This window comes from Nerophis lumbriciformis, linkage group LG01 (genome assembly GCF_033978685.3).
Source record: "Nerophis lumbriciformis linkage group LG01, RoL_Nlum_v2.1, whole genome shotgun sequence".
Lineage (NCBI taxonomy): Eukaryota > Metazoa > Chordata > Actinopteri > Syngnathiformes > Syngnathidae > Nerophis > Nerophis lumbriciformis.
Window position 1 is genome coordinate 44,111,626 of NC_084548.2, and position 20,875 is coordinate 44,132,500.

General features: G+C 40.8%; 1 protein-coding gene across 5 annotated transcripts in view; it reads right to left on the reverse strand.

Annotated features, from left to right (window-relative positions):
* The window catches only part of LOC133621114 (protein-serine O-palmitoleoyltransferase porcupine-like), a 32,013-nt gene that overhangs the window by 5,624 nt on the left and 5,514 nt on the right, over window positions 1–20,875 (reverse strand). For 2 of the 5 annotated variants that reach the window (XM_061982981.2, XM_061982991.2), the window contains exons 2-13: window positions 18,766–18,911; window positions 18,493–18,685; window positions 18,357–18,400; window positions 18,096–18,277; window positions 17,890–18,020; window positions 17,792–17,812; window positions 17,131–17,145; window positions 14,574–14,699; window positions 14,393–14,493; window positions 14,237–14,313; window positions 14,095–14,158; window positions 13,830–13,915 (exon numbers count right to left, since the gene is read on the reverse strand). In XM_061982981.2, the coding sequence (XP_061838965.1) occupies window positions 13,830–13,915; window positions 14,095–14,158; window positions 14,237–14,313; window positions 14,393–14,493; window positions 14,574–14,699; window positions 17,131–17,145; window positions 17,792–17,812; window positions 17,890–18,020; window positions 18,096–18,277; window positions 18,357–18,400; window positions 18,493–18,685; window positions 18,766–18,901 (1,176 nt within the window). In that variant the 5' untranslated portion in view covers window positions 18,902–18,911. The remainder of the gene's footprint in view (window positions 1–13,829; window positions 13,916–14,094; window positions 14,159–14,236; window positions 14,314–14,392; window positions 14,494–14,573; window positions 14,700–17,130; window positions 17,146–17,791; window positions 17,813–17,889; window positions 18,021–18,095; window positions 18,278–18,356; window positions 18,401–18,492; window positions 18,686–18,765; window positions 18,912–20,875) is intronic. The other 3 variants (XM_061983000.2, XM_061983015.2, XM_061983007.2) reach the window with 3 other exon arrangements.

A 20,875-nucleotide genomic window follows, 5' to 3' on the forward strand; every position in this document is an offset into this window, starting at 1 on the left:
AAATAAAAAAATAAGCGCATAACAATTTTCGACACACGGGCACGACAGAGAAAACAGTTTTCGTCATCATTGTTCAAATATTGTAACATCTGTCGAGACGCTTATCTCCATTTGGTGCCACACGCCCACACCATCAAAATGCCGAGGCAAACATTTCCACATCAACACCGTATGAAAAAAATAGTGATTTTTTTAGTTGTGATTTCCTTCTCTGCGTGAAAGTTTAAAAGTAGCATATATTAATGCAGTATGAAGAAGAATGTTTTAATGTAGACACATATAATCATCATACTGCTGTGATTATATGCATCAAGTGTTCATTCAAGGCTAAGGCAAAATATCAAGATATATATCGTGTATCGCAATATGGCCTTAAAATATCGCAATATTAAAAAAGGCCATATCGCCCAGCCCTAGTTCAATGATGCCATTTCTGTTTGTCATGTATAATTTTGTCTATTTTGTGTTTATCCTTGAATAAACAGGTCAGTTTCTTGTTACCAACCATTGTGTATTATTCAAACTCCCCTAATTCAGCTGGCTAGTTGTTATCAAGAGTACTAAAACCCTTTTCAACATGATTCTGACAACTAAGTAGGCTAAATAATTTTAAACTTTAATACATGCTCGGATAGGACAGTATCGGTCAGTATCGGTATCGGATCGGAAGTGCAAAAACAATATCGGTATCGGATCGGAAGTGCAAAAACCTGGATCGGGACATCCCTACTCTACACACTCATGTTTTTGATCATCTTTTCCTTGAATTCAGTGAATGTCATTCACTTCTTGTCAGCACTGTCCTTCACACTTCCTTCCTTCTCACGGTTGGAAAACAAAGTTATGTCGACCTCTAGCTACAAACTAATGCTATCGAGTAAGACCAGATATTTTGGTCAATCTTAGGGGGTTCACTGTGACATTTGCCACGCCAATTAAAGGTAGGGTGCTTCAATTTTAAAACTTTCCTTGCAACTTAAAGCACACCAATTAGCCGAGAGAAAGGTCAAATCTCAAAACACTCTTAAGTTGAGGTACCACTGATGCAAAATGCCAATATCCATCCATCCATTTTCTACCGCTTGTCCCTTTTGGGGTCGCGGCGGGTGCTCGAGCCTATCTCAGCTGCATTTGGGCGGAAGGTGGGGTACACCCTGGACAAGTCGCCACCACATCACAGGGCCAACACAGATAAACAGACAACATTCACACTCACATTCACACACTAGGGCCAATTTAGTGTTGCCAATCAACCTATCCCCAGGTGCATGTCTTTGGAGGTGGTAGGAAGCCAGAGTACCCGGAGGGAACCCACGTATGCAAAAAATGTGAAAATTCAAACCCACAATTGCACATTCTAGTCTAGCCAAAACATAAATAACATACACCTACATAATCAAATAAGATGTATTGCTCAGTATTAATTGCACCGTCAGTGAGATATTCATTTAAAATGTGCAGCTGAGTAGAAATGTACTAAAGAGATTTCTCAGATTTTAGCTCCATTATTCAGCGCCACAGATATGGCAAAATATTAGAAACACTATTGCAGACTACAACAAGAATGAAAAATATATTGTTGAATTGACACCTCTCTGAGTGTCTGAACTGAAAAGGTGTTTATACTTTTAAAGTGAACTAATTTTGATGTTGAACTTTGCAAGTCTGTCAAATAATATAGCCTCTGCTAATATATGTTTAGAATACTGTGATATTATTGTTGGGAAGCCTTTGAAAAAATACACCTAATTTCTGCAAATATTTCATTAACTTTTCATGCATATATCAGTAGTTCCGACAATAATGACTGTGTGTTGCATTATTTTGAGCGCACAGTAAATGTACATACATATACATAGAAGCTAACCACACTGACTACTTTACTGTCATGATCGGTTGCCCGGGTCATGGCTTGATTTATGTTTGGTGGCTTTTTTCCTACGTTAGTCTGTTTCTGTGCTCTACCCTCTTTCCTTTTGTTTACTTTTGGTTTCCATTGACACTAATTTTCCACACCTGCCCTTGTCTAGTAATTAGTGTTCCCACCAGCTGTTTTGGTTAAATCACTCCCCTTTATATTTTTCAGTCACCGGGTGAACGCTCGCTCTTTGCTACATGCTGGTGTATTTGTCCTAGTTTAAGACTTTCTCGCTGTTCGTCCTTGGCGACTATCTTGGTTTTTTGGCTCTACAAATAACGAGTGTCTGAAATGTTGTATTTGTGGTCCTGCCTTGAAGAATTAAAATAAACTCCTACCTGGACGCTGCTCCTGCCGCTTTCCTACTTGTCCTTCTGCTTCCGATAAACATCGCAGCAATGCGCCCAGAACATAACACTTTACATTGCATAAAAATGTCATTTCTTAAGTGTATTAGCAGAAATGTGCGGGGTGTACTCACTTTTGCAAAGTACGATGTGTCTTTTTTGGATGTAATCTACAACCAATTACATGTGCCAGATAATGACATGACAAAATTTAGATAGTGCCAGTATGTGTTACAATCGTCTTGTTACATCATTTTTTGAGCATCATTGTTTAAATGCCAGAAATAATTTACTCTGTGCAGCCTGGTAAGAAAAAGATCAAATTTATTTGCAAATGTGTTTGGTGAGATGTTGTCTAATGCAGTGTTTCTTAATCACAAGGCCGGGGCCCATTGTTGGACTGAGAGCACACCATAAAGGGCTGCCAAAACATGGCTCAGTGGGTAGAGCGGCTGTATAGTGGCCGAAGGATTACTGGTTTGATCCCAGCCTGGCGAGCTCATGTCCAGTTGTTCTTGAGCAAGACACCCAATTGCTCTTGATGGGCCGTGTTTAGCGCATTGCATGGCAGCAACAGAATTTGTGTGGGCGCAAATCAAATTTAAAAACGCTAAGCCGGTACTGATAGGGACTGTTTACAGAACCCCTAATCAGAGTGATTTCTATGGGGCTCTGGAGGAGTGCTTGGCTGGGGAAGACAACGTAGAGATGCGCCTGTCTTCAGATCCTACAGCAAGTTTTGTAATCTACACAGTCTTTCCCAACTAATAACACTACCTACAAGGGTGTGTGATTCCACCCAATCAACAATAGATCTCATTCTCACTTCAGACCGGCCTAAAATAAAAAATAGTGGGGTCATGATATGTGGTCTTAGCGACCACTATCTAACCTTCTGCACCCGCAAAATAGCTAAACCCAAAGCCAATGGCCACATAACAGCCCAATCCAGATCTCTTAAAAAATACTCCAGCGATAATTTCAATTTAAAATTAGATGAGTGGGACTGGTCCCCTGTGCTCACGAGCAACCTGGTCGATGTTGCTTGGGATCGCTTTAAAACAGCGTTCCTAAAGATACTAAATGACATGGCTCCCGTGAGAACAGTCAGGATCAAAGCCCGCTCTGAACCATGGAGGAATCCGGACCTATTAGCTGCCATAAAAGACAGAGACAAAAAATACTCCAAATACCAAAAGTGTAAAACAGAAGTAGATAAACAACCCAATAATAACCTCAAATCACTCCTTTCAACTCTCAAAAAGCAATGCAATAAATTAACAAATAAGACAACTAACCTGACTAAATCCTTAAAAAAAAATTACATTAACGACAAAATAGAGGAAAACACAAATAAGCCACGTGAGCTCTGGGAAATCCTCAACAACTAGCTTCCCGGGTGCAGCCAAAAACTTAAAACCAGACTCACCAACATCAGCATCAAGGAGGGTGACTCCCTCATTGCAGACAAAATGGAGGTAGCAAGCAGACTTAACGCCTTTTTCACCAGCATAGCCGCAACTCTTGTCAACAAGCTCTCCCACCATTCTGGTGGCTTTGTTGTAGAACACATTAAAGCCTACAACAGAAAGCTAGGAGTATCCAACAACGATTTCAAATTAGAAATGGTCTCAGCTGATGAGGTGCTTAAAAAATTGAGCGCGCTCCACCCAAACAAGACCACCGGCCTTGACAATATCCCCTCCAGATTTCTCAGGGACTCTGCCTCCACCATTGCCCCAATTATCACGCACATAATAAACCTCTCAATTTCACAAGGCCAAGTACCAAAAGATTTTAAGATAGCAAGAGTAACTCCCCTCTTTAAAAAAGGAAGCAAATTGGAACCTGGCAACTACCGACCTGTTTCTATTCTCAGTTCCATTTCGAAAGTAATGGAAAAAATAGTTTATAAACAGGTCGATAGTTACCTTGCCACCAATAAACTCATGTGCAAATTCCAATCCGGCTTCAGAACTAACCACTCCACTGACACATGCCTTCTCTATCTGACCGACCACATCAAACATGAGGTGGACGCGGGTAAATACTGCAGCATGGTCATGCTGGACCTTCAGAAGGCCTTTGACACCGTTGACCATGCTATACTGTTGGATCAATCAATCAATCAATGTTTATTTATATAGCCCTAAATCACAAGTGTCTCAAAGGGCTGCACATAAGCTCAGAGCAATCTGATGTGACTAAACCTCATCGAGCTGGATGCAATCTTACTTGGAGGGGAGGGAACAGGTGGTAGAGGTGAATGGCATCGTGTCCCCCCCCCCCCTCTCAGTAAGCTGTGGAGTCCCCCAAGGCAGTATATTAGGGCCTTTACTGTTCCTAATATACATAAACGACTTGTCATCAGCATGCGACTGTGAATTGTTCTTGTTTGCGAATGACTCAGCCCTGCTGGTATGAGACAAGGACAAGTCACAGGTGGAGAAAATCCCCAGTGCTGAACTCTGTAGAACTTGCACCTGGCTCGCTGACAACAAGCTATCCATACACTTGGGTAAAACGGAATACATCCTGTTTGGGTCCCACATAAACCTTAAGAAAGTCAATGACTTCACTATAAAAGTGGGTGACATTGTTATCACCAGGAAAGATGAGGTCACCTACCTGGGTTCCATTCTAGAGGCTAATCTTTCCTGTGATAAAATGGCAACCAAGGTAATCAAAAATGTCAACCAACGAACGAAATTTCTCTATAGAATCTCCTCTTTGGTCAACAAAAGCACCATGAGGATTGTAGCGGGAACTCTCGTGCAACCCTTTTTCGATTACGCATGCACCTCCTGGTACCCTAGCTCCTCCAAAACCCTCAAATCTAAACTCCAAACATCCCAGCACAAGCTAGTCAGATTACTTCTAGACCTCCACCCCAGATCACACCTCACTCAAAAAGTGGGTGGCTCAGGGTGGAGGACAGAGTAAAACAACTTGCACTGAGCCGAGTCTATAAAATCCTCTACACCGCCCTGATACCGAAGTACATGTCAAACTACTTCCTTAACGTAACCGCCAAAACCACAACACCAGGGTGGGTTCCACTAACCACGTTGAACCCAGATTCCGATCTAACAAAAGTCTTAACTCATTCTCTTTCTATGCCACATCAATGTGGAATGCGCTCCCAACAGGTGTAAAAGAAAGGGCATCTCTATCCTCCTTCAAAACCGCAATAAAAGTACACCTCCAGGCAACTTCAACCCTAAACTAACAGCCTCCCCGGATTGTTAATAATCAAATGTAGATACTTTTCCTATGCTTTCTGATCTCTCTCTCTCTCTCTCTCTCTCTCTCTCTCTCTCTCTCTCTCTCTCTCTCTCTCTCTCTCTCTCTCTCTCTCTCTCTCTCTCTCTCTCTCTCTCTCTCTCTCTCTCTCTCTCTCTCTCTCTCTCTCTCTCTCTCTCTCTCTCTCTCTCTCTCTCTCTCTCTCTCTATATATATATATATATATATATATATATGTATATATATATATATATAATGTACTTGCTGTACATATCCTACCAAGTCAGACCTACACTGTTTCAATGTCCATTTCTCTGTTCTCAATTGTTGATGACTGAAGTGATGATAACAACCAAACCTAAACCCCCCCCCCCTCCCTCGACATTCCACACCCCAGATTGTAAATAATGTAAATAATTCAATGTATATACCCTGATGATTATCTTGTGTGATGACTGTCTTATGATGATAGTATATATCTGATAGTATATATCTGTATCATGAATCAATTTAAGTGGACCCCGACTTAAACAAGTTGAAAAACTTATTCGGGTGTTACCATTTAGTGGTCAATTGTACGGAATATGTACTTTACTGTGCAACCTACTAATAAAAGTCTCAATCAATCAATCAATCAATCAATCAATCAATCAGCTTCCGCCATTAGTATTCCACAATGTTGTTGTTTGTAATGTGCAATGACAATCGAAAAGCTTTTATGTTCTACTTTTTTACCACTTGTGGCAGTAATGACAATCTCACACATACAGAAGAAGTCTGGAGATAAAGTCATAAATACGTTTTTTAATCGAAAGGATTATGACTAAAGTGCAAAGCTGTATTTTCATTTTAAGCGCAAAAATTATGACTAAACTGCAAAACGGTATTTTCATTTTCACTTTAACGTTTTTGACCTTTTAGTTAAACATTTATCATCAAATTATTTAGTGTATCTATTTTAGCATCGCGTAATTGTATTTACATTTGTTTTTCATAAGTCCCTTTTTTAGCAGTATATTTGATTACTATTTATTTTTTGTAATCAACCTGACCTAAGCCTTGATAATAATCTTTGTGAATAACACACTCATTCATATCACTTGACAAGGATGTACACTGTACGTAGGTTAGATATAATTATTGAATAATATTAAAATCAAGAGTAAGATTACTATTTCAGATATTTGAGTAGGCCACAGACCACTCTGTAGTGGAAAAGTTGGGCCCCGAGGTCAAAAAGGCTAAGAACCAGGGGCGGATTAAGAAATTTTGGCCCCCTGGGCCTGACATGGTCTTGGCCCCTCAACCCCGCGCGTGCACGCGCACACACACGCACGCACTATGCAAGAAATACTGTATACTGTGAACAGACATGCACACTGTACTGTACAGAAGAGTGCACATACTGCACACACACTATTAGGTATACCACACAGACAAGCACAGGTTTCACACAGACACAGGTAGGGGGAGGGGATAAATGGCCTAAAAATAAAAATTTTGGAAAATGATTACGCCCACTTCAGTGATGGTGCATTGGGTCATTTGAGAGATATTATGTATTGGAAGTTGGTACCTATCATGAAATAAACCCCCCACCCCACCCAAAAAACTAAATTGGACATGATTTTTGCCCCCTTTTCCTCCCTTCTATCATTAAAAATAAAATAATATCTTAGGAAAACACTTTGGCATAACGGCAGCTGTGCAGCAAATTGAGGCTCAAAGTCTGTATCTATTTTGTGGGAAAGCTTGAGGAGGAGAAGGAGAAAGGTAAAATGATAACACATGCATCGGAGAGCACCACAAAGAAAGGTGTAGGCCAGTTCATGGTACAAGGGCTGCATGCAGGTCAAGATAGCCCATTTCCTCTGCCTGTCTTACCCATTCACCGAGAGACCACTGAGGACATAGAAATGCAAGTGGATATGGGGTTCGAAATACTGGCGTCGGTCAGAGGAGTCAATGTGGAGGATGTTTATAAACTTGTAGATGCACATATGACTGACAGCACAGAGCACAACAAAGGCTTTTCAAAGCTGTTGGCAGAGATGAACAACTTGGAAAAACCAGCAGGGCAGATCTTTTGTGGCACCCACACTACACTGGGCTTCAGCAGTGCCATGAATAAAGTGATGCGGTTGGCGGAGGCCGATATGAAGATGGAGCAAGTGCTACAGAGTTTCATGGTGGATCTGGATGTAGACAGCAAGAATGCTATAGTGGCTGGACAGGCACTGGACATGTCCTGAACTCAGTGTCAGACGTGGCTGCCGAATACTTGGATTGAAGTGAAGCAGCTGACAGATCTCATGCTGCCCCATCTGAAGACTGTCCTGGCCAGGCAGAGGATGGACTATGGGATGGATGAGGAGACCTTCCCAATGGACCCTGTCAGTGAACAGGCTAGTAACATTGATGGCACCCCTGTGCACAACATTGGGATGGAGAGACAATGTGGCAAGGTGGACTACAGACTGAAGAAGTTGGGCACACTGAACGCAGTCAATAGGTCAATAATTTTACAGAAGAGCCAGGAGCTTCAGAGATTTCAAGGCAGCAGCACAAGCAAAAAGAGAGGTTGAACTCAACTGGAGTAAACTCATGAAGGCAAAATTCGAGAGTTGGGCTGACGAGAAACAAGAGATGGCTCAAAGACAGGAGAAGAAAAGACTAGACATGCTGGACACACTGAAATCTTTTGGTGGCCCCTTCACGATAGTGGGGAAGTTGAAAAGTTCCTTGTCGATGAAAGTCTGAACAAGAATGCAAAGCTGCAGAGAATGAAGCTTGAGGTTCAGTTTGCCAGAGAAAGCACCAAGCTTCTGCCTAAAGTCAATCCTATCTTCAGAATCCAGGTGACAGACAGTTCCCAGAAATGGCGAAAGTGCAATTCTCCCAGTCATAATGGATACTTAGAATTTTATGGTGGTGGTAAGTATTCATGAAAACAGGTAGCCTAACATTAGTGAATGGGTGAATTCTGGAAATAACAACCTAAAAATCTTACACAGTGCACCTTTAAGCAAGGGGTTTCTTTCGTGCTTTCAATTTCGCAAAATCATCCACCACATCATTGAAGTCCAACTCTCTTGTCAGCTCACTCTCAATTGCCATTAGAGATAACGCATTTTAATCATTCTTGTGCGCAGCTCATTTTTGACTCTTGACAAAAGAGAGAATGAGCGTTCTCCCTCACAGTTACTGACCGGTAGAGTGAGAAAAATATGTAGCGCAATGTATGTATTAGGAAACATAGGCTGTAGTCCAAAATGTATTATTGTTTTGAGCAGTCCTGAAGGGGTCCTCTCCTCATCAGTGTTGTTGAGCTGTATAAAAGATTTGAACTGTATAAGGTCCTGTCCAAGACTTTCATTGAGGTCAGATGAGTATGATTCAGTGAGAATCTTGGACTTGTGAAGGACTGAAGCATTGGACTCTGTATCCAAAGAGAAAAGGACACTGAACAAATTGTTCAGATGTTTGTAGGCCTCCAGACGGTGATTAAGGCTTGAACTCAGTTGATCAATAGAGGCAATAAATGTCTCTATTTGAAACAGTTGCCTTCCCTCAAGCACAACATCTGGGGATGCTGATTCATCAGCAAACTTTTTACGTTTCTTCGTCCGTTCAGCCCTGTAAGATGGGGTGCCACCCAACATGTTTAAGGCTTTCTGCTCAAAATGATCAAATAGATCTCTTTGGGAGAGAACAAAGGTGCGCAGAGATTCCAGCAATCTAACTGCTGTACCAAGGTCCATGTCTGCTTTTTGAAGTTGCAGACTTATGGCCTGAAATCTGGACAGAACAGTGTCCCAAAAGCCTGCCATGAAGGCCATCTCAAGTGAATCCAGCTTCCGCACTAGACTGTCAGCTTCAGTTTGTGTGTCTCGTTTCTCTGTGTCATCAGTGGAAATACCCTGTAGTGCTGCTCTTATTTTACTGTAGTTCTGCCACAGTGCTTTGGTAGATTCTGCACGGCAACTCCAACGCGTGTTCGATAAAGCTTTAAGTGTGAGATCTATGTTGGAATTGCCAAATACCCTGTCCCATCGGTGTGTGGATGCAGTTGTGAAGTTGTAAATAGACTGAATCAAGTCAAAATACTTAGAGACTTCATTTCCACATCTGTCAATGCTGTTGACTCCCACCAAATTCAAAGAGTGAGCTTCACATGGAATATAGTGTATTAATGGGTTGCTTTTCTTTAAGTGAGCCTGCAACCCATTATACCTCCCTGACATGTTGCTGGCATTATCATAAGCCTGCCCCCTGCAATTTGACAGCTCTAACCCTAGATTTTCCAACACAGACATGACACAGTTAGCCAAACTTTCACCTGTATGGCTAGTAATGGGCTCAAAACCCACAAAGCGTTCAACAACACTGCCCTCTTTGCTAACAAAACGGAATATGAATGTCAATTGGTCCACATGAGATAAATCTGGGGTTGAATCCACAATGATAGAGTAGTATTTGCTTGCTTGCAGTTCATCTGCTATAGCCTGTTTGGTTTTTGCACCCATCAATTCAATGAATTCCTCACAAATGGTGGAGGACAGATATGAGGTATTACCTCGACCCATCTGCCCAAACTTTCTATTGTGATCCTTTAGAAAGGGATCAAATTCAGCCAGGACCTCCAGAATACCAAGGTAGTTCCCATTGAGAGGAGACCCTAACGATTCATTTTTACCCCTAAATGCAAGGCCCCTTTCTGCAAGGAATTTAATGACTGCAACAACTCTTTGTAACACCTGCCTCCAATAGCTGCTCTCTGCCTGAAACTGTTTGAACAGGTCTGCATCAACTGTGGCACCTGTGGCGCGGTTCAAGACTGCTTGCATGCAGGTTATGTGCTCAGCACTTCGCTCATGTTCACCAAATCTTTCTGAGTGTTTCCAATCACAATAGCCTGTCACAAAAGAATGCGTTTTTGGGGAAAACAGTTTGCATGCAAAGCAGTAAACATTACCAGTAGAGGGAGAGTACATCATCCACTCTCTTTGTACTCGTTGTCCATTGGGCAGGTGTGAAGTAAAATGTTCATTGTTTAGGCATCGGGTTTTGCCTCCTAGCCCACTGTTCCTCACAGAAGCTGGATAATGGCTGTGACGGTTGTGAAATGATTTTGCACCTCTTTGAATAAGAACTTCCTTCATTGACTCAGTGAGGGTATCAGCCCATTTAGCGGGATCACTAGGTAGAGTTGTCACTGTAGATGGTGTTGAAGAAAGATTCAACTCATTTTCTATGCTGTCCAGAGGTGCAGTGACCTCACATTCATCCGAGCAACTGGCTACTGCTGAGTTGGTTGAATCATTAGCATCCGAAGCATTTGGTTCAGTGCGTACACTTGTAGTGGTCTCAGGATCTTGGGAGCTACATGCTAGCTCAGGTGCATTGCTAACCTTAGCTGAATTTGCAGTAGCATTTATAGAATTGCTTTCAGCAGATGTCTTTGTACTGAAGAAGCTGGAGATATTTGGAACACTCTCAAGTAAAACTGATTCCTTTTTTTTCTTTTCTTGCTGAATTTTTTTTCTAGCTCCTCCACTTAGACGTTTATGATCCATATTTCCCTTCTTTCTGTGCACATTGGCTCTTTGCCTATCACAACAGCTTAACCAACTGTGTGTGTGTGTGTGTGTGTGTGTGTGTGTGTGTGTGTGTGTGTGTGTGTGTGTGTGTGTGTGTGTGTGTGTGTGTGTGATGCAATTTTCGAAACTAGCAATCTAGCATTAACAGTCAAAAGCAGAAATCAGCTGATTTCTATAAGAACTGATAACAGATTTCCAATCAATGCTAAACTCAGACAGCGAAAGTCACTAGATGACGTTTTGAGTCGCCAGTCATGTATGGCCAAAAGTCTCTAAATCGAATGCCAACGTTGCTTAATCGCCAACACACTGGGACTCACTGAAGGACTGACAGTGAATAAAAAAAGATGATTAAGATAATTGTGTACTTTTCTCTTCTGATATTTTCACTAAGGACCCCAAGCTATCTGCATGCAGCAACAATGTCTGACAGACAGGAGAGCGGAGTGGTCAGTGATGAATGGCAAGGGAACAGACTGATTTGTACTGAGGAGAAAGAGAGAGCCAATTACAGTGAAATAAATTCCAAAAGAGCCAAGTGACTAGCTGAAGGCAGGGACAAATGCCTTGGAGTGACCAACAAGAGTGCAAAGTACCAAATGGCAAAATGTGGGAAGACCAACAGGCAGATCTGCTTTTACCACTTATCTTCACAACCAAAAAGTCGCTAAATGATGTTTTCAGTCGCTAGCCAGGTATGGCCAAAAGACGCGAAATCTAGCGGTAAAGTCGCTCAATCACACTGACAGTGAAACAAATAATTTTTAAAAAGATAGTAATCGTACAATGTCTTGTACTTTTGTCTTCTTTCTTAATATTTCTCAAAGGACACCAACATGTCGCTATCTGCAGGCAGCTTGCTAGCTATGATGGCAGCAACAATGTACCTTAGAGTGACTGACCAACAAGAGCTCAAAGTACCTAATGGCAAAATGTGGAGAGACAGACACAATAAATTGCATTAAGATGAAGAGAACTGTTGCTATTATTAATTTTAACAACAACCAGAAAGTCGCTAAATGTCACCAGCCAGGTATGGCCAAAAGTCGCTTAATTGGCCACACACAGTAACAGAGAAACAAACAAACAAAAAAAAAGATCATAAAGATAATAGTTGTACAACTTTGTGTACTTTTGTCTACTTTCTCAATATTTTCACAAAGGACACCAAAATGTTGCTATCTGCAGGCAGCTTGCTGGCAATGATGGCAGCAACGATGTCTGCCAGACAGGAGAGAGTGGTCAGTGACGATCGAATCGAGAAAATGACAAAATGGGTCAAAGACCAAAAAGTTATTAACTGACAGCAGTGACAAATGTCAGACTGTAAACTTTTTTGAAAGAAAAGGACAAAATGGGAAGATGCTGATAATAACAGCAACATGGAAAATATAAGAATTTCCAAGTAATGCTCAACTCAAGTGTGTGTGTGTCGTGTGTGTGTGCGCGTTAAACTTCTTGTGGAATGATTTCAAATTATCTCTGAGTCTGAACTGAGGGAAAGGAAACCAAATTTTGAGCAGTCACTCATGAGTTCAAAGTACCAAATGAGGAGATTCTAAAAGAACAGACCGGTTTATGAAAGACTCGATGGGGGAGGGGCACAGCTAAGAATACTTGAGTGAGATTCTGTGATCCAAATTCGAGATAGAGCTTTTTGATAATGATAATTTGTCAGAGTAAGGTTGTGTAATCAAAATTTGAGAATGAGCTTTGCCAATCAATCAAGAATATTTGCATTAAGTTCTGTGATCAAAATTCAGAAACAACCTTTAATAATTGATAAAGAATATGTGAGTGAGGTTGTGTGATCCAATTTGAGAATTAGCTTTGATAATAATGATTGAGAGCCTCTGGCCCTCTGTGGATCGTGGCCGCGGGGCCAAGTTGGCCTGGCCCCTTGGGGCCTCTGACCCTCTATGGATCGGGGCCAAGTTGGCATGACCCCTCGGGGCCTCTGGCCCTCTATGGATCGTGGCCGCGGGGCCAAGTTGGCCTGACCCCTTCGGGCCTCAGGCCCTCTGTGGGTCGCGGCCGCGGGGCCAAGTTGACCTGGCCCGTTGGGGCCTCTTACCCTCTATGGATCGTGGCCGCGGGGCCAAGTTGACCTGGCCCCTTGGGGCCTCTGGCCTTCTGTGGGTCGCAGCCGCGGGGCCAAGTTGGCCTGGCCCTTTGGGGCCTATGACCCTCTGTGGGTCGTGGCCGTGGGGCCAAGTTGACCTGGCCCCTTGGGGCCTCTGACCGTCTATGGATCATGGCCGCGGGGCCATGTTGGCCTGGCCCCTTGGGGCCTCTGGCCCTCTGTGGGTCGCGGCCGCGGGGCCAAGTTGACCTGGCCCCTTGGGGCCTCTGACCCTCTATGGATCATGGCCGCGGGGCCAAGTTGGCCTGGCCCCTTGGGGCCTAAGATTATTATTTTTGCAAAAGTAGTTTTGCATGCGTCGCGGCCGCGGGGCCAAGTTGGCCTGGCCCCTTGGGGCCTCTGGCCCCCTGGGCCTGGGCCCGGTAGGCCCGTTCATTAATGCACCTATGCTAAGAACCCCTGGTCTAATGCCAGCAGAGTAAATCTGCTAATGGACAAAGGTTAGGAAAAAACCCACTCAACTCTACACCAAAAGGAATTTTCACACAAGTCAAACATAGATGAGAGCTCAGGAAGTATGCAAGAGTCAGCAAACAGTAACACGGCACTATCAATAGAAACAATTAGAAATGCATTGCCTTTTTGTTCCGGTGGCTGCAGTTTGGCTGACATTTCTTGGACAGGATACAGGCATTAAAAATGTCTGCTAGTCTCTTCCGCAGCACTGACACAAAAAAACAGGGCAGAGGCATTAACATAAAGAGTTTCTTCCCAGCGATAAGAGATAAATTATTGCACTGCAGTGAACAGAAACGGAGCGTAATGGTGGGTGCAATTAGCCATTACTACAAAGCTAAATGGAAAGGCTATAGTGTGCTAAAGAGATGTTAGACAGACGCTCACCGTGCTCAATGTAGGTGATAAAGCCCAGGGACATCAGCACAGCACCGAGATGAAAACTCAGACCCTTCCAGACACATTAAGAAATCAACTTGTTATGGAACAATGCAGCAACAGATCAGAGTCGAATTTCTTTGGTACTGACGTGCAGAAGGGCGCTGGCAGCATATGTCACCATGATGGCAGAGAAAGTCCCAAATTTGACAGCACTCTGAAACACATCTACGAAAGAAGAGCATGCCAAAGGCGGGAAATGATCTCTCATTGGTTGCAATAAGAAATGAACAGAAAGTAAACTTACATGTGTGCAGAAAGCGTGACATGGGCAGATTCCATGAAGTGACCACTTCTACCATTGAGCGGGGAAACTCAACGTTCAGTGGCTTTGACACTGCCAGATCCCTGCAAAACAATACACGTTTTTTAAACATACAATTGAAAACAATCATACTCTTGATTGTCAATTTCTTTTATTTACTGACCATTTGAGGTTTTCTTTCTCTTCAGTGAAACCCACCCCAGCTAGTGTGGCTGTGGTCTCGCTCAGGTAAGCAACAAAATAGTTGCTGAAGTGGAAAGACATTGTGTTTTCATACGCCAGTAACCACCTGATGCAAAAGAAATGGAGGTTATATTTCACCTTCACTCATCTTCCACTTTAAGGAGATTAGATGACAGATTAGAGTCAACCTTGTCATCATGTAGACCAGGGGTATCCAACTTGTTTTCACTGAGGTCCACATGCCAGTTATAGCTACTCTCAAAGGGTCGCTTATAACAGTGGATAAAATGTGAATATGTACGTGTAATGATTTGCCTCATGATATTATTACACAACTGGCTATGCATTTGATTATTATCTATTTTTTGCGTACAGTGTAAACAAAAAATTATGTCGAATTTACAGTAAAAACCTGGCAGAATAGTCGCCTGAATTTTACTGTAAAATGTATTGTGTTTTTTTACAGCATATTACTGAAAAAGTAAAAAACGCCACAAATGTTTTTATGGTAAAATTTTGGCGACTGAGCGGCCATTTTTTTTTAAATCGTTAAGTCTACGGTTGTTGGTTTTTACAGTGTATTACTGTAAATGAAGAAACAGTACCACAGGTAAATTCTGGCAACTGAGTTCCACATTTTTTAAAACAATTTATACCTTTCTTATATAAGGTATATATAACTTTATATAACTTTCTTTTTGCAATTAGTTTTTTGTTTCTTTTTTAATCAATACATGGTCCATCCATCCATCCATTTTCTACCGCTTATTCCCTTTGGGGTCACGGAGGGCGCTGGATCCTATCTCAGCTACAATCCGGCGGAAGGCGGGTTACACATCAATACATGGTTTGTTAGTATTTTAGCACATGTATTTTTCAGAATGTATCCCAATTTTAAAAATATTAAGCTTTTATTATTCTTTGGTAGAAATATCCTACATGTTTAAAGCACACTAGTTGCTGGTGCACTGCACATTTTCTTTTTTGAATGTTGCCTATCATTCCCAATCCCTATGTAAGACAAGAACTCATACATCTTTCTTTTTATCCATACTAATTTGTAATATAATTGCAAGGTGGCTATAATGAAGCTAACAAAGTAAAGTAAACAAAGTATTTAAAGGTACCTAAAAACATGACTTAAACAAAAGTTAAAACCATGAGTAAGATTGGTGGGTGGAATATTGAACTCATCGGGTAAATACGTCCCTGCAATCTCCCACGGCCTGTTATGCTTATGTTATTAATCAAATCTTGAAGTTACACTATGATATTCAAGAAAAATAAAGTATTTGATTTGTAATTGGAATGTCCTATGCATGATTGAATATGTTGGTATAGGACAGCTGATGCTGACCTGCAGTGCTATTCTCGTATTGCTCGGGGGGCAAATCCCTGGAACCAGTCACGTTTAGATAGCTACTGTAATCTAGAAATGGCTTCCGTTTAAAGCTGTTCTATACCAATCACGATTCATTTTGGAAGAACATAAAAATGGTCGATTTCTTAAAAACTACAAAAATGGCGTTCTGAAATCACATAGACCAACATACCATTATGCTGAATTTCCGGTATTTGGAAATACAATTATAGCAGATTTCACAAAAACTACAAAAATGGCGACCGAATATGGCGTAGGATGATGTCATCCTCTGCTGGCGCCCCTTATGGATGGGTGGTGTTACTACTTAGGAGCTATAGTCCATCAATGTCATGAATAACATCGATTTTTTATACTGCTTGTCCTCGTGAGGATGATAAGCTCGAGCCCATCTCAGCAGACTGCAAGCAAGTGGAGGGGGAAACCCTGGACAGGTTGCCATTTGCTATACCGCTTCTCCTCACTACGGTCATGAGTGAGCTGGAGCCGATACCTGTTGACTACATGTGATGAGGCAGGGCACAAATAACAATTCCTATTGTTACAAAATGCACACCTACCCAACATGCTAATTGATTGTATTGATGTATATAATATATTTGATATTGGAATACCATACAATGGTATTACTTTACTTTATTATTTAATTACTATTATTTTAAATGTTATCATAGTAACTGGCAGTACAACATGAATGGATGAATGGATATTCTATGTGTAATTATAATGAATAGAACCACAGTGGTGGATCAGTGTGGCCTTTACAAGAAGATGACATAACAACTGTATTGCACTTGCATTTAAAACATAGGTGACTTGTCTAGGACCTAAGAAGTGTTTTGAAAAAAGACTTCCCTGCTGTGAGATGTTACATAATGACGTTGCTGGTGCACAAACTCATTGTGCTAATAAAAAAATGCATATTTTCACATCAATGTGAAAATATTGATTACATATAGTACCAATAAGAGTACCAATGAATACCGGTATCAAGGGGTAATAACAATATTGGTATCGGCATCGCTAAAATCTTATTGATATACATCCATAATCATCAGTCAACATAACAGTGTGTGTTTGTATTATGAATGAAATGTAACATAATAAATGCAGTACAGTATACGTGTTATTGTACTCAGGTACAACTCATACTTACTTTGCTATGGTATCTCTAAACAGAAAGAACAAAAAAAGGGTTTCAGTTTTAGCAAATGAGTGCATTAAAATGTATAAAACATTCTGGGCCCAATCTACTGAAGTTTGGCGTAGACTAAAACACGTGCAAACTTGATAGCAAATGCGTAGCTGATCTACTAAACAGGTGCGCAGAGGATTGTGCCTTTTAATTTATTGTAACAGAAGCTAAATCTATTTAGCGTGTCTGTTGTCATGTATATAATATGCTGATTATTAAAACACCCACAATACTGGGAGGAGATGCAAACACAACTACTTAATGCTTGCAATGCGATTTATGATGACAAACTGTTCTGCGTGTATATTTAACACGTTTGAAATGTGCGTGCAAACTGGCACAGTTATGAACAAATGGCTGTGTGAAAGGAGGTGATCGCGATGCAAAGACAGACGATGGACAAAGAGTACTTGTTATCAATTGTACACATTGTCTTAGTAGATCCCATGCAACACACCTACTAATAGTGCACACAATTTTATAGTCTGCACACGCTGTTTAGCACTTGTTTGTATTTCAGTAGATCAGGCCCACTGTTGACTTGCCATGTACTGTACGTCTGTGTAGGATACAAAAGCTAAACTGAAAATAAGCACATGATGTGAATGTCCATGTAAATTACCTGATTTTTCTCCTTTTTTTGCTGTGAAGACAAAATAAGAGTTGACATAATTTGCAAACTATAATAAACCAGCATTTTGCCTTTTATATTCCACTGACCTTCTCAGTAGTTTTTCTCCATAGACAGGGATGAAATAAGGGAAGAGGTAAGGAGCCACACAATTGGAAAGAACGAGGCAGATCTGACTTTTAAGCCAGCTAAAAGACACTTTAAATAACCATGAAAAGCTCTGAGGAATAAAGTGGATTTCAGCAGTTAATAGCTAGTATAAATATATCAGTCACTTTTTGTGTATCACACTTACAATCCTACGCCCGTCTAAAGCCTCTTTGTAGCAATTGAAGCTGATCCACGGGCCGAAGATGACTGTTCCAACAAAGTAAATGTAACCCATGAATTCAATGGGTGAGGGTACACTGTCCACGACACCTCTATCCAGATCGAAGGCCAGAGAGATGGCTTTCATGGCCACCACCATCTGTGAACCTGGGCAACAGTGACGACACTTGGAACCTACCTTGAATAATCAAACCTTTCTGCATAAAAGAACGGGTGTGCAGCTTACCTCTCATCTTGTGCCAGTTGGTGGTGTCCATCATGTGTAGTTCTCTGATTTAAGAAAAAAACAGCACAAGAGGTTCAGTTTCATGAAGGAACACACTCTCACTGAGCTCTCATATGCTAGAAGAGGACATTTTTACCCCAGCAGCAAGTAAATGAGCACAGTGATGGAAAGAAATGTGCCTCGCATGGTCGAGTGGCGACACAGGAAGAGGAAGAGGTAGCAGAGGAGGCTGAGGAGGACCACCCAGATCATGTGCAGCTCGAAAAACAGATAAAGGACATAGAAACCTCCCACCACCATGGCGAGGTGCTTTACAATAGAGGGGAGGCCTGCCGCAGAGAGGTGACGAGATGATGACAATCCTGCTCAAATCAAAATTGACAGGGCACAAAAATAAGCAGATGCTCACCGAACATCCAGAGAAGGCGACACAGCAGGCAGATAAGCAGCAGCTGCCACACCTGCTCCAGGCCCTGCTGGGCTGTCGGCAACAGGCAGCCATGAGCGAGCTCCTGGAAAAACTTCTGGCGGCTGAAAGCTCCCATCGAAGCCAATCTGAAAAAGGCAAAAGGCTGTTAAAATGTGGAGCCTATGTCAACATTCAATAAAACTTAAAAATGTGTTCTTTGTTATATGTTTCATATACAGTAAGTATAAAAGTTAATAGACTTCTCAAAGTACGCTCAAATGTGGGAGTGTTTTTTCAGTCATTACTCATAATGGGGACGTATTCATTTTTTAATGTTGAAAGGTCCTTAAAAACACAATTGAAATGACAAGAAATTTAATGGAATCAACTCAGTCTAAAATGTATTAATCTTAAGTATTAATTTTACTTCATGGGATTTTAACCCTTTAAAAGCCAATATGTTTTTAAAACGCCACTGTTTTTAGACAGAACCGTCCCGTATGAAATGTCATAAAATTCAGATAAATGTGGAATTGAGAATTGTAGTTTTAATATTTTTCAATTGGATTTCTTTGTTGTGAGAAACAAATGTGTCCTTTTTTGTGCACTTTTGCCTTTTTAGGACAGGGACAGCTCCAGGAATTTTTTCTCTCCCTGGGCTAAGGTGGGGCTGGACCGATTTGTTTTTTGATTTTCATGACTTGAGTTCTTATTTTCTCAATAAAATTAGTTATGATACACAGCACAAGCATGTTTGATAAAAAAGTAGTTTTAACTTATTTTGATCAATGAATATTAAACAAAATAGTTAAGCCTATCAAAAGCGACAATGGCAAAAAATATTTTACGTGCAAAGGTGGCAGATACGGCAACGGACATGGCTCATGCGCCTGCTAATAACCAGACAATACATCCAAAATGCGAAAATGTTCACAAATATGCAAGTTGGGGAACAATCATCTGTATACGATGGGGGGAGATGGGGCGAGGGGAAGGGAAAAAAATAAAAAGCAGGATTCAAATCTGACAGCTGACATTCAAATCACAGCTGAGTCATAAATAACATATTTGTATTTTCATTCTATTTTCCTTTCCTGCAACAACTGTGATGTCTAGCAACATTTGTATCACAGATTGCGGCTAATTTAATCAATTTTACTGCTAATATTACCAATTGGTATCAACTAGTGTAATATATATATATATTTATTTATTGTAGGAGTGTCAAAATTGTTTTCGGATAAATCGCGATTCTTAAAAGATTAAAAAATAATAGTTATCTGTCCTGTCCAGCCACTCAGGCAAATCATATTGTTGATGTAGATGCCCATATCTGATGTACATATTTACTTTAGAAAAGAGAAGTGTGGGATACTTCTCTTGTCGCACTATTTGTATTTGACTTTATTAAATGTTTGGATTAGATGTTATTAAACAAAACCAGTTTTCTTTTAAGTAATGTAGAAATGTATCAGATCTGTGTTCTATTTTATGGAGGCATGTAGTTAATCATAAAACTGGCACCCAATTTTATTAAAAAAGTATTGATTTTGAATCGAGAATTGTTAGGAACTGAGAATCAATTCTGAATCGAATCACTACCCCCAAAATTGAATCGTGTGGTGCCCAAAAAATCCACAGCCCTAATCTATAGTGTAAAACATATATCTATCTAATTGTGATTTACTTTACCTTGCCTGCAGCTTTATATAATTATACAGTATGTGTATTGTATATTATTGTATACTGTATGAGGACATCTTCATTTGTTTTTTAATTGTATTTTCTATTAACAAACTCAAAAACATATGTCAGCCCTCAAACCATGCACCGGTACTGCAAACGAGAAAATAAAAATATAAAGTTTCATGTTTTGTTATGCACACAACAAATGACACAAAACACAAACTTTATACATTTATTTACAACATCCAATAAGATATGTACAGTACATGTATAAAAATAAATGTTTACAAAGAAAATGTTACATCACACACTATTGACACTGTATAAAAAGCGGAGTCAGGTAATTGAGCAAAGATGGACTAGAGTGGGCTAAAGGTAAGTAAGTGAAATCAAAAGGTGATGTTATGCCTGCTTCCTCATTATT